Below are 14,228 nucleotides of genomic sequence, written 5' to 3'. Positions count from 1 at the left end.
GAATGGAAAAAAACCACCCTATTTTCTCTCACCAGTTATGGAAAAATTTGTGGCTGCTTTGGAGCAAAATATTCTTTTGTTCTGGGTAAAACCATCTGAAAACTCATGACACAAATGTAGAGCACATTTCCAACACCTAATACCCATTGTTATTTGGGGAAGAGAAGCAACCTAACTTGATGCAGATGTTCTTGACTGATGGTTTCCCACCCTTTCACGCTTCAGTACACCTGAAATACAGGAGATATTCCTATATATGGTTGTGACCCTATAATGGGGCATCTTAAAATGAGATGGATACATATCCAAGTCCCTTGGGAGGCAGATCTTCCCACAGATTGTTCCTATAGAAGCTTGACTTAGGCTGGGTTGTTGATATACTTGAATGTTATTTAAGATTAAATAACCTAGACTTGGAAATCTCCTTCTTGTTGGACTATTGTATATTGATGTGATTTTCTTGTTGGGGTCTCAACAAGAGAGTGTGATAAGATCACACTCCTGAGGGAAGGGGTATAGAGTATTTTCTGACGGGAGCTCAGATTACATAATCAATTTGAAAGCCTCAATGATTATCCCCTCACACTCCATATTCACCTGGCAAATTTCTCAGTTCAGTTCAGTCACTCAGTCATGTCTGACTCTTTGCAACCCCATGGACTGCAGCACGCCAGGCTTTCCTGTCCATCACCAGCTCCCAGAGTTTGCTCAGACTCATGTCCATTGAGTCTGTGATGCCATCCAACCATCTCATCCTCTGTCGTCCCCTTCTCCTCCCGCCTTCAATTTTTTCCAGCATCAGGGTCTTTTCAATGAGTCAGTTCTTTGCATTAGGTGGCCAAAGTATTGGAGTTTCAGCTTCAGCATCAGTCCTTCCAATGAATATTCAGGACTGATTTCCTTTAGGATGGACTGGTTGGATCTCCTTGCAGTCCAAGGGACTCTCAAGAGTCTTCTCCAGCCCCACAGTTCAAAAGCATCAATTCTTCGGCACTCAACTTTCTTTATGGTCCAACTCTCACAACCATATATGACCACTGGAAAAACCATAGCTTTCACTAGACGAACCTTTGTTGGCAAAGTAATGTCTCTGCTTTTTAATATGCTGTCTAGGTTGGTCATAGCTTTTCTTCCAAGGAGCAAGTGTCTTTTAATTTCATGGCTGCAGTCACCATCTGAAGCAAACTTCTAATTAATGCCAAATTCAGTTCTCCCTCTCAAACTTAGCTTCCAACTGAGTTTGGACAAAAACAGTCAAATATATAGACTGGGGCCCTGAATATTCATTGGAAGGATTGATGCTCAAGCTGAAGCTCCAACAATTTGACCACCTGATGTGAAAAGCCAGCTCACTGGAATATACCATTATGCTGGGAAAGATTGAGGGCAGGAGGAGAAGGGGGCAACAGAAGATGAGATGGTTGGATGGCATCATCAATTCAATAGATGTGAGTCTGAGCAAACTCTGGGAGACAGTGAATGACAGGGAAGCCTAGTGTGCTGCAGTCCATAGGATGGCAAAGAAATGGACATGACTTAGTGACTGAACAACAACGACAACAACATATTGACTGGTCTCATTTAAACTTACTACTATAACTTTTAAATAGATGATTACCAACTATAAAACCATATGCTTACTCTCTCATTTTCCAAAGTGATTATTTCATGTCTCTCCTTGCCCTACTAACGGCCAACCCCTCCTGTTGTCGACATGACCACATATTTGATTGAGGAAACTAGAGGCAGGCAGAAAGGAATGTTCTCACATTATATATTATCACCACCATATGCACGTGAATCTAGACACACACTATTTGCCTCCCTTCCTTTTGTTATGGATAAAGTATTTCTGCCCCCACTGAAGACCACCAGGGCCCTGGATTCCATGCCCTCCTCCTTCATACAGATTTCACTCTCACAATTACTCTCATTATTTCTTGCATCACTGGTTTATCTCCCTCTACTGAGTTACTTCCATTAGCGTTTAAATGTACTCTAGTATCTTTCATTGATTTTTGAAGAAAATTTCTTGACACCATAGTCCCCTGGCTCATGCTCCATTTCCCTGCTTTTCTTTCCATCCACACTTCTTTGAGGAGTTGCTATCCTATTTCCTCAAAACATCCCGATCAGGTTTCCCATTTTACCACTTGATTTTCTTGTCAAGATCACAATGACCTCATGGTTTCCAAATATAGGGTCACATCTCTGCCCTCTTTTACTTACCTCTCTACACCATTTGGCACATTTTCTCTTCCCTTTTGGGATATCCCACTCATCTATTTTTCCTTCTCCCTCACTTGCCTTGCCAGATCCTCTCCCTTCTCTTGACCTCCAAATTTTTGTTGACCTCCAAATTTTTGTATTCCCCAGGGCTTGATCCCAGGCTCTCTTCATCTCCAGTTATAGTCTCTCCATAACTGATCTGCTCTAGGACTATGGGTTTGAACATTACCCATCTGCTCATGAATTCCAAATATATTTATCTTCATGAAGCACTCTTGAGAGAGTTCTAGACTTGTACCTCCACCTGCCTACTTGTCTCCTTAAACCTGCACATCTTCCAGCCTTACCTTTCTGGCCAATGACTCAAGATCAAAATCCGTAAGTCATTCTGAAGTATTCCTTTTTCTTCACATGTCACATTTAGAACATTAACAAATATCATCATCTCTACTTTCTGAATGCATTCCCAGTCTACCCACATTTCTCTACCTGCACAACTTCCACTGGGATTCAACCCACAGTTAATTCCACCCTGAATTTTTAACAGACTCCAAACACCACTGGTCTTATAGCCCACTTTCTACCTAGGAGCCAGAGCAATTTTAAAAAACATAAATTTGATTGGGCTATTCCTTTGCTTAAACACTTCCATAATTTTTCACTGCACTCAGAATAAATTCTAAGCCCCTGATCACAGACCACAAGGTCGAACACAATCCACTCCCTACCGATCCCTTGAACCTCTTGTAGTATCATCTTTCTATGGCCTCCCCACCTCCCCCAGCCATTGCTTCAACCACACTGGCCTTCTTTCCCTGATGTGAAGACCCCAAGTTCATCCCTGGCTTCAGGTCTTACATGTACTGTTCACTTTGTCTGAAACATTTTGTTCTTGTATCTTCACATGACTGCCTCTGTCTTATCACTCCGGGTTCAGCTCAAATGTCAACTCAGTTCAAATGATCATCCATTCTAAAGCCTGAGCAGGAATTATTACATTATTCTGTTTAATTTGCTAGTTCTGTTCACCACTCTCTGAAGATCTCTGGTCTATCTGTGTACTAGCTTTTTGTTTGACATACACACACACACACACACACATAAGGTCTGTAACATCAGGGCTCTTGCCTGTCCTGTTCAGTCTTGAATAATTGCCTGGCACTTAGTAGAAGCTCAATAAATATTTGGCAAAATGCAAATGCAGGTATAAGGAGTAAATATTTTTATTGTCAATCATTCTAGGAAAAGGCAGATGCTGGGACGGGAAGCAAATACTCGTAATCAGGGGTGCCTTGATGGGTGTGAGAAGAGAAACTCTTGTTTCTGCTGTGAACCTTAGAGCCGCGGCCTGGATTTCAAGGCCATGGTTCCTAAGGCTCCGGCCTCCCGTCCCAGAGTTGGTGAATTCTGGCTGTGTCACACACTGGGGGCTGGGAGAAAGCAGCTGCTTCTGCTGCTTGCAGGAGGCCTCGAGGTGGGCAGAGAAGAGCCGGAACACCAGGCGGCATGGGTGTGGCCCATGGGAGCGGACCTGGGCTGTGAGCTCTAGTTATGGCTCCAAGTCACTGCTGTAGGTAATTTCCTGCCAGCATCCTCCTTGTAGGGGTTTCAGGGAGGTTTTGCTCAAAGGCATAGCTGAGTCTCAGCTGTTCTCTGTGGATTTAGTGGGGAAGTCTTTGCCACCCTGAGAGACAGTGGTCAAGGAGAAGCAGGGTGTCTATGAGAGGTGTAGCAGATAGAAATTCTGCAGCCCCAGCCTGCACAAGGCAGTTGGTGAGGGCCTGAGTAGTGGTCCAGGGCCAGAGAAGACTATGGGCTGAGGCAGTAATAGGTGGACAGCTGAGGTGCCACTACCACTGTGGAAGAAAATCAGAAGGGAGATGAGGCTGTTTCCCATGTGGGTGATGCTTCAAAGCATTCAAACATGGGTAACAATGGAAATGCAACCTCATTTGGGCTCACAGATGGGTGAAGCCTGGGCTATATGTGATATTAACAAGACTTCACCTCCTGGCCCCATAGGGACATCGGGGACTTAGCAGACATGTGGGGCTTCCTGTTTCCTGCTGAGTGAGCTCCATTCAAAGTGCACATTAGAGAAAGGTTGAGCAAAGGGCTGGGCAGGAGCATTCAGGACATAGTAGGAACACACAGTCATGTGGAGTTCATTTCTGGTGTAACTTCCTAGCTTCAAATCCCAATTCAATCATCGCAATGCTATTGAGCCTTGGACAATGATTTAGCCTTTATGTGCCTGGTGAGATTTAATGATACCTACCGAGTAGGGCTGATGTAAGGATTAAATGAGATAATCCACGGAGAGCACTTAGCCAGCCTTGGGTTCACAGGAAGTATAACATGTGTGAGCTAGTTTTCTCTGATCTATGATTAAGCGCCTGGAGGAGCTATCGGGAAGAATTAACCAGACTGTGAAGGGAGTGTTACCGCAGTGACCTGATGGCATGTCAGGGCTCATCTATTTATCTGAAGAACACCAAACTCGACCACATATCCAGGGTAGACTTTACCTTAATCACACCATTGGTTCTCGCAGGCTCCGACCACTGTAGGAACAACGCCCGCCCATTCTCTTTCTGCTCCACTGTGAAGTTGCTCAGCCCACTGGGGGAAGATTCGAGGGTCTGAACCGGAGTCCAGGGGCTTGAAACTTCCCCTGCCTGGTTTGTGGCCACAACACCAACGTGATATGTGGTGAAGGGTTCCAAACCAAACAGGTGGGCTTGATAGCTGGTTCCCTGGAAGAAAATGAACAGGTTAGTTTCCTTTTGGTAAACTGCTACTGGTGGCTGGAAGGTCATTCTCTGAACAAGGTATCTCACCACTGGCAGCACAAATAGCACAGCAGAGCTTTGAATTATTAAGAAAACAATATGGTGTTTCCTTGTTCTTCACACGCTAAATGTATTACCTAATGTTGTGTGATTTCACACACACACACCTCGGATCAGATAGGATCTTGGCTTTTTCAGAGCTTGCAACCCAAGGGATGTGATATATAATTACAACAATACAAAAATCTAAGATGTTTCAGGTCAGTGTCTCATCCAGCTTATGATGAAATCAGTGGTACCAAGTTGCATGGCAGGGAATAGGATAATCTTAAGAGTCTAGACATTGAACCTGAGCAGCCCTAATTCTCTCTCTTTAAACCCTAAAACTATTTTTTTTTTTATATAGAAAACTCTCCCCATCTCTCCAGTATTTTCTTTCATTCTCTTGGTGTGCACATACATTTTACAAAGGCAATAAAATAAACACAAGAAAACAAACCACCAACTGAACTATAAATGCACAAACATCCAGAGAGCAGTCTACTATTAATAACAGTGTGAAAATCTCATTTGTTAAAAACGTGCTAACTAAAACTATTATATTTACCAAAAATAACTGTTAGCTAGGTTTTAAGTGTTTGGTCTTTGTTAATTTAACATTAAAAAAAGAAGGATAGCACAATGAGTTATCCTCTGCTTGGAGACCAGCATTTACTATATTTTGCATAATTAAACTGCCAAGAATCCTAAGGTGCTCTTTCCTTAGGATTGGGCTGGATGGAAATACCTGTTTACAAAGAGAAATTATGTCTGCAAATGACCAGTAATGTGTGTATAGGTAAACATACACACACAGACTCTTTCTGTTGTGTACCTATTGGGTGTGGACAATCACAAGGAACTTTTTACTGGTTTAGTAGGATATTTACACTTAATGGTGCGTGAGGTCAGCTTTGGTTTATTTGATGCTTAAATGTGACAGATAGTCTCCAATTGTCTCTTCTTGGTGGGCACAGGAGGAGGAACGTGAGATGAAGGGGAAGTTATTTCTGAGAGTAGGTACTAGAGAGAACCAAAGTCATGTGTACGGAAATTCTTTTTGAGGGCATGCAAATAACATTTTGAAAAAAATTTAGAATAATTCTGAAACAAATCCAACTGAACCATTTCAAAAAAAACCTGGTCAGACAAAACCAAAACACTGTGGAAATAATTTTTGACACCGTTTCCCCACATCCTTGGTGATAAGTTTTGTAAGTTTGTATGAGTTAATGTTTATTATGTGTTAAACACAAGCAGAGGAAATATAATTTCCTTTACTTATCAAAAACTTGTAAAGTCAATTTTCCTGTTTCAATAAGGTCCTATTATGATATTACACGCTAACCTCTTGAAATCTTTTAATATTTAAACATTTGCTAAGCGACCAGACTCTGAAACAAATTTTACAGAAATACTAATTTCTCTTTTTTAAAATATTAAAAGTTAGATCATAAATATTTAAAACTTATTTCTCCAACAACATTGGATTGGCCTTTTAGATAAATATAGCACAGAACTAGAATGACCATAATGAATATTAAAGCTGAAGATGCTACAAGTCCCGATTACAAACATTCTTTTCTGATAAATGATTCCTTTTCTGTGGAAATAGGGCAAACATGGGCAAGATTAATAATGCAAAAAAGAACAATTCTTTGTTCAGAATATTCGGTAATAGATGCCAAAAAAGCATCAGCTCCAAAGCAAATAGTAATCACCTCTAACAGATTATATATAAAAAAAAGGTAGGCTGCTGGGGGACATTTAGAGATCCTTTTGTCATAAGAAACATGAAAAGCATGTGGGCTATAAAGCAAAAACATATGTATATTGTCAATAGCAGCACCTGCTCAATTACAGTTTATTTCAGAGCTGAGAATTCCGTTCAGCCCCTAGATGGCAATACTATCAAACACTTTTGGTACCAAGAGTGCTCAATGATTAACAACCAACGTTCAGTCATCCAACACACTCCAGGCAACCATTTAAAAAATAACAAAACTGATTTCATTATAGATTCTTTTAATAAACATTTATAGCCAGATCCTTAAAAGCAGAAGTACTGAAATTGCTCTGGCCTCAAAACCTCCACCATCTAATGTGGAAATATGACCTGCAGGTCTTGAGCTGAAGTTCATGCATGCCTGACACAGAAATGTTTAGATGTAGACTCCTACAAAAGGTGATTACGGCGGCTGTTTTGCTTAATTTGGTCTATATATCTTCTTAAAAAATAGAAATAATCATGTATCATAAACTTAAAGGAAACATGAAGAATTTTTATATCAAAAATTTATACCGATGACAAATTCCCATATGATGCTGTTATTTCCACAAAGTCACAACACACACACACATACATATACACACACATACATATACACACACACATGCTTTAAATAAACCTCAGTGGCGGCCACGCTTTCTGTCAGTACTTAGTGAAGTTTATGTAAAAAATAAGGAAAACTTAAAAATGGCAAGACAATCCTTATAAATTTATCCTGTGGTAATAACCAAACCTCAACACCAACAGACGTTTTGGGAAATCATTTATATCATTCTTCCCTGAATGGATTTCTAACCTCAGAGTTCTGTAGTTTAGAATCATACTATAAAATCTGGGCATTATAAAATCTCTGGAGATTGGGTTGTGTCTTGCCTGTTTATTTAGTTACTTGTGATTTTCCTTAAATTCAGAATATTTGCTTGAGCCCTGTGGATCTTACATGCTTGGGGTTCCTTTCCTTCCTTTGGGGATGGAGCAGTCTATTCATTCCCCTGATTGGGAAGAGTCCTTATTAAAAACCATCTTCCTTATCTCTACTTCTCTGCTGCTCCCTTCTTCCTTCCCTCTGGAGATGATCTTAATTCAAGGCTCTTCCTTTTTTCTCTCTGTTGTTGTCATTTTATTTCCCTTTCCAGTCCTCCTGATTTTTTTTTATATATACATGTTTTTGTTACTCCTGACTTCTGGGCTACCAACTTAAACCTGCTTCCCTTTTGTCTTTGCCCCATCCATGTTTACATCCACATAATATACCTATTTTAAAAAATTCTAGAAGTGTATTAACCACTTCTGTTAAGTAGCAGATGGAAAGAATGATTCAATAAAGGAAAACAGAAATAATCTGTTCTCTGCAACCTAATACCTACCATGAGATTTACGCTTTTTGTTCTTAATCTGATATGCATGAGAGTTAGCATCTGGATGGGTTTCCCTAATGGTTCAGCAGTAAAGAATCTGCCTGCCACTGCAGGAGAGGCAGGTTCGGTCCCTGGGTCAGAAAAATCCCCTGGAAAAGGAAATGGCAACCCACTCCAGTATTCTTGCCTGGGAAATCCCGTGGACAGAGGAGCCTGGCGGGCTACAGTCCATGGGGTCACAGAGTAGGCAGATACAACTGAGTGACTAAGCAACAACGACAGCATCTGGATACAAATCAGTGAGTCCTTTTATGAGATGTAAGACAAGACTCTCTGGAACACTCTGCCAGTTGAGGTTCTGCGGGCAATTTGAACTACATTTTAACCTCTCAACTCTGCTCCTGGGGCACACAAAACTATTTGGAGTCTTTGCCAGTCTGACAATTTTACACCATCTCCTCTGATTATTTTTGATGACTTGAAGTGCCCCAAAGGTGGCCATGGGGTCAATAGGTTTATGTAGGTTGAAAATGATCAAAAATTACCATTGATCTGTAGCTGTCAATAAAAGGCTGCATGGGGAGACTCTCTGCACAAATGTTTAAACTGCATAAAGCAACCTAACTTAGTCATCTTTGAGTCTATTGATCTGATGATCCAGCAGTTTCCAGAGCCTTCCCTCTGGTCTTTAAGGTGGGTTTTCACTGAACCCATTTTCCTCGGCCCTAAAGACTCTTTATATTCTGCTCCTGGCAATGAACTAGAGCAGTGATGTCTGGGCACTGCTGTGCTCATCAAGTTTTACGTGTGCTTATTATATTCTGGAAAGGGTTAATTTTCCTGCTAAGTCTAAGTTACTTCAGTCGTGTCTAACTCTTTGCAAACCTATAGACTATAGCCTGCCAGGCTCTTCTGTCTGTGAGATTTTCCAGGCAAGAATACTGGAGTGGGTTGCCATGTCCTTCTCTAGGGGATCTTCCTGACCCAGGGATCGAACCTGTGTCTTTTACTCCCCCTGTGTTGGCAGGTGGGTTCATTACCACTAGCACCACCTGGGAAACCTAATCTTCCTGGTCACCTTAAACTTTATTCCCAGCCAGTGGGGTTTCTCCTGCTTTTACCCCTTATCTTGGGCTCCTCATTTAAAAGGGTGACTTTTGGTTTATCAGTCTTTACCTGGTTGTAGGATATTTCTTTGCCTCCTTAATTCATATGAATGTCAACAGCAAGAGAATACATCATATCAAAAGTTTGCTTTTTTTTTGCAGAGAGTTTCAGAGAAATCTAGATATATTAACTTCTATAAGTATAAATATATTAACTTCAGTTGAACCACTTGGATACTACTTCTTGGTTTTATCAAAAGTTATAGTTACCTTGTCATAAAAATAAAATAAAGGAATGGTTATTGAGAAGCTTCTGGTTTAGTTACAACTGAAACATGAGAAATAGAAAAAGTTCTCATTTAGCATCACATGTACTTGAGTACATCCAATCAACTGGATGACTTGTATACAGCTTAGTGCATTAAAAAATCAACACAAGATATTTTTCTAGATTTCTGAAAGCCAGATAATTTGAGGTATTATCAGTCTATATTCCTTCCCATTCATAAAGTTAATTTTTGAGTTCTCCAAAAGCTCATCAATATAATTTATATCAAGTATTTATTTTGTAAAAATCAAATCAGTCTTAATACAGAAATGATCTATCACTCATCACCAAATATCAACCTTGAATGCTTATTCATGGTTATCTAAGCATGGACTTCCAAGACTGCAAAATGTTAATCTAGTAAAAAAAAAATGTTAACCTAGTAAGAAAATTTCCACTGATTTCACACATCTACTGACTTTATGGGTGCCATCTCTGCCTACAGATCTCTTGGTTGGTGGGATAAAAAAGACATTTTTTGATGACACATAAATACATGCAGCGTTGCTTCAGAATCTAAGATCAGCTCAGTTCAGTTCAGTCACTCAGTTGTGTTCGACTCTGTACACGCCAGGCTCCCCTGTCCATTACCAACTCCTGGAGTTTGCTCAAACTCATGTCCATCGAGTTGTTGATGCCATCCAACCATCTCATCCTCTGTCATCTCCTTCTCCTCCTGCCTTCAATCTTTCCCAACATCAGAGTCTTTTCTAATGAGTCAGCTGTTCGGATGAGGTGGCCAAAGCATTGGAGTTTCAGCTTCAGCATCAGTCCTTCTAATGAATATTCAGGATTGATCTCCTTTAGGATGGACTGGTTTGATCTCCTTGCAGTCCAAGGGACTCTCAAGACTCTTCTCCAACACCACAGTTCAGAAGCATCAATTCTCTAGCACTCAGCTTTCTTTATGGTCCAATTCTCACACCCATACATGACTACTAGAAAAACCAGAGCTTTGACCATACAAGTCTTTGTCGACAAAGTAATGTCTTTCCTTTTTAATATGCTGTCTAGGTTTGTCATAGCTTTTCTTCCAAAGAGCAGATAGACTGATAGTATAAGAAAGGTAGAAGAAAATACCCTTTAGGTTCATGGTCTACTGTCACGCATGTGAACAGTGTGTTTCTTAGGTAGCATTGCTTAGTGGCATGACAGAGGTCCCAAAATGGTCAGTGGAAGCATTTAGCATTGTTGGCCAGGAGCTGCTTTCAATTCCTTCAGTGCTTTGGGGCATCTGGTAGAAGACTGTACAAGACTGTAAAGTGGTGTGGGGATACAAGATGGATAGGACGGGCTTCTGATTCTTAGGAGTTTATAATCTAATACAGCATATCAACAATGCACACAGACACACACAATTCAGAGTGTAGTAAAAGCTATAACTGAATGTCAGGAAAATCAGGGAAATACTGAGGGGATACTTCCAGTTGGGAAAGGAGGAAGTAAGGCATTGGGGAAAACTTCACTGGCATCTGATATAAGACAGGAAAGATGTAAAGTTTGAGTAGATGAAAATGTGTGCAGGATTGGAGGAGAGAATAGAAGAAAAACTGCAGGATATGTTCAGAAAAGAGCTAAGAGTTGAATGAGCCAAAGAGTTGTGGATATAGGGCAAGAGTGGGGATTAAGGCAGGGAAGCGGGTGGTATGACTGGAAGGGATTGTGGAATGTCACCCTAAAGTTTTTGGACCCTATTTGGTAGGAAACAATCAGCAACATTAGGGAAAATTTTAAGAAATAATTATAGTTATAAATAAGTAAAGAACTCTATCATTTGAAAGAATGATGGAAGAACTTTTAAATTTTGCCCTGTCATAGTACAGGTCATGGTTAGTGGCTGGTAAAATAATAAATAGGTTTAGATGAAATAATTAATTTAATTATTATTCAGCTAACATGTATAGATTTTTCATATGTAAAAGGTAATAGAGTGCTTTCTTAGGAATTAGATTTTGCAGCAACTTGGATGAACCTAGAGTTTATCATACTAAGTGAAGTAAGTCAGCCAGAGAAAGATAAATATATTGCATATATGTGGAATATTAAAAAATGATACAAATCAACTCATGAAAAGCATAAATAAATATGCAGACATATAAAATAAACTCATAGCTATCAAAGGGGAATGGGGGGATCAGGGAGATAAATTAGGAGTTTGTGATTATCAGATACAAACTACTATATATAAAATAAACAATAAGGGTAATCTGGGAGCTTGGATTAAAATATACACACTACTATATATAAAAGAGATACACACCAAGGACCTACTATATAGCCCAGGAAACTCTGCTTAATATTTTTAATAACCTGTAAGGGAAAAGAGTCTGAAAAGAACACACACACACCATATCTGAATCACTTGGCTTCACACCTTGAAACTAACACATTATAAATCAACCATACTTCAGTTGAAAAAAAGAAAAAATAGATATGCTATAAATAGTAAATTTACAATTGGAAACTAAATAATGTTGACACAAAAATGCTCATCGTCATAGATATTACACATAAGCGACTATGGCAACTGTACAGAGAGGTCGAAGCCCTTATTCCTCAATTGTGTATGATAACGCCAAATATGTGCCTTGTTCAGCTCATCATCTTAAGATACAAAGTTTCTGCTCCTATAAATTGGAACATGATAACCTTGGGAATAAGATTCTTTTATTAAATGTATTGAATGTTTGCTCCATTTCAAAATTTCAAATTACTCTTTACACACTGTTTGTAGTCCAGGTGGGGATTATGACAACTGGACTGAATTGTAGCCAATTATACTGTCTTGGGTTCTGACTTCCTGTCATACCCTTATACCCCGTACATATCAAACAGCTAGAATCAACTGGAAAATTTTAGGGATACTGCTGATGACCACAAAGTAACATGAAACAAATTCAAAGGTATAAACAATAGGAATGAAAAGTGAAAGTGAAAGTTCCTCAGTCCTGCCCAACTCTTTGGGACCCCGTGAACTATACAGTCCATGGAATTCTCCAGGCAGGAATTCTGGAGTGGGTAGCTGTTCCCTTCTCCAGGGAATCTTCCCAACCCAGGGATTGAACCCAGGTCTCCTGCATTGCTGGTGGATTCTTTACCAGCTGAGCTACCAGGGAATTCCTAGTTCTGGGTTCTAACTAATGTCAGAGGGCTCAACTGGAAAGATTTCAAGAAAGTATAAATGCATATCCTCCCATTAAGTAATTGCTGACATGTATTGTTATATAATTGATTAGTCAGGAGTTTGTTATAAAGATTATAAATTTCAAATTTAAAATGTTTAGCTTAGAGTATTCATGTGTTAGCACCATGTAGTCTGCTTTTGTGTCTTTACTTACACAAATATCTATGTTCAGAGAAGAAGAATGATCTGTGAAAAACTAGGTGTGTGTGTGGTATTTCTTTTCTCTCATTGAAGTACATCATTCATTTGGTAATGAGGGGTCAATGCAAAAAGAACATTCAATTCACAGAAGTTTTCCTTATAGACGAATGGGCTCTATCAATTTAGCCTGTAAAGAAAAGGCTAGGGTTCTTACAAAGTGAACGATGACACCTCAGGTACAATAAAAACACCGAGAGAAGAAAAGAACAGTTTGAAATGGCTCGTTTTTCAAAAGAGAAGAGGAAAAAAAATAAATTTGTGATAATTAAATTTTAAAGTGGCAAATCAGTCATACTACATATTAAAAAGCAGTCCTTCAGATCTATCAAAATTAAAAATGTGCATACTCAGTGACCTGGCAATCTATTTTATAGCAATACTAGTAAAATGGTACTAAACTACATTGAACCGAATTTCATTCATTTCAGCCAGCCTTATATTTATTCAATCCTTGATTAAACACATTTAGTGAAGGCTTCCTGTGTACTTGACACCCCCCCCTAAGCTCTGAGGACACAGCAGAAAACAAAAGAGATGAAACAGTACCCTCCTGAGTCTTATATTAAAATGAGAAAAAATGGGCCATCTGTAAGCAAAATGGAGAGAGAGAGTCAAAAATTGTGGCAAATTATGTAGGGAATAAGTAGAGTGATGAGCTAGTGTTTAGGTTTAGGTGGTGGGGAGAGTGAGTCTTGGCTTAAGAAGGGTGGGTGAAAATCCTTGAAGACAGTTCATTTAGAAACTTCTTTAGACTGCGGAATAAACCATGTGAAGAACCAGGGCAGAAACTTTCAGGCAGAAGGATGAGCTTGGGAGTTTTGCTGACAGAGAGAAGCTAGTGTGAGTGAGGGTGTGAGTGAGAAGGAGAACAGCCCAAGGTACAGTCAAAGTGATGAGCAGGTGCGAGATGGTGTGCATCTTTTAGGCCAAGGTAAGAGTGAGAGCCTGATGCTAATTTCAGTGGAAAATCATTGACGGCCTTTTAGCAAGGGAGGGACACAATTTGATTTAGGTTTTAAAGATATCATTTTTCCTTTAGAAAACTAAAAATAAAGTCATCATATCATACAGCAATCCCACTCCTATGCATATACCTGGAGAAAACTCTCATTCAAAAAGCTACACACACAGGAATGTTCCTTGCAGTACTATTCATAAAGGCCAAGACATGGGAACAGCCTAAATGTCCATCAATGGATGAG

At 39.7% G+C, this 14,228-nt stretch overlaps 1 protein-coding gene across 1 annotated transcript in view; it reads right to left on the bottom strand.

The window, feature by feature from the left end:
- The window catches only part of USH2A (usherin), a 903,825-nt gene that overhangs the window by 87,740 nt on the left and 801,857 nt on the right, over positions 1-14,228 (bottom strand). Inside the window, exon 61 of the mRNA XM_070474523.1 lies at positions 4,758-4,985. Within this exon, the coding sequence (XP_070330624.1) occupies positions 4,758-4,985 (228 nt within the window). The remainder of the gene's footprint in view (positions 1-4,757; positions 4,986-14,228) is intronic.

The sequence above is a fragment of the Odocoileus virginianus genome, chromosome 11, assembly GCF_023699985.2.
Source record: "Odocoileus virginianus isolate 20LAN1187 ecotype Illinois chromosome 11, Ovbor_1.2, whole genome shotgun sequence".
Taxonomy (NCBI): Eukaryota; Metazoa; Chordata; class Mammalia; order Artiodactyla; family Cervidae; genus Odocoileus; species Odocoileus virginianus.
This window is presented reverse-complemented; position numbering and strand designations above follow the sequence as displayed.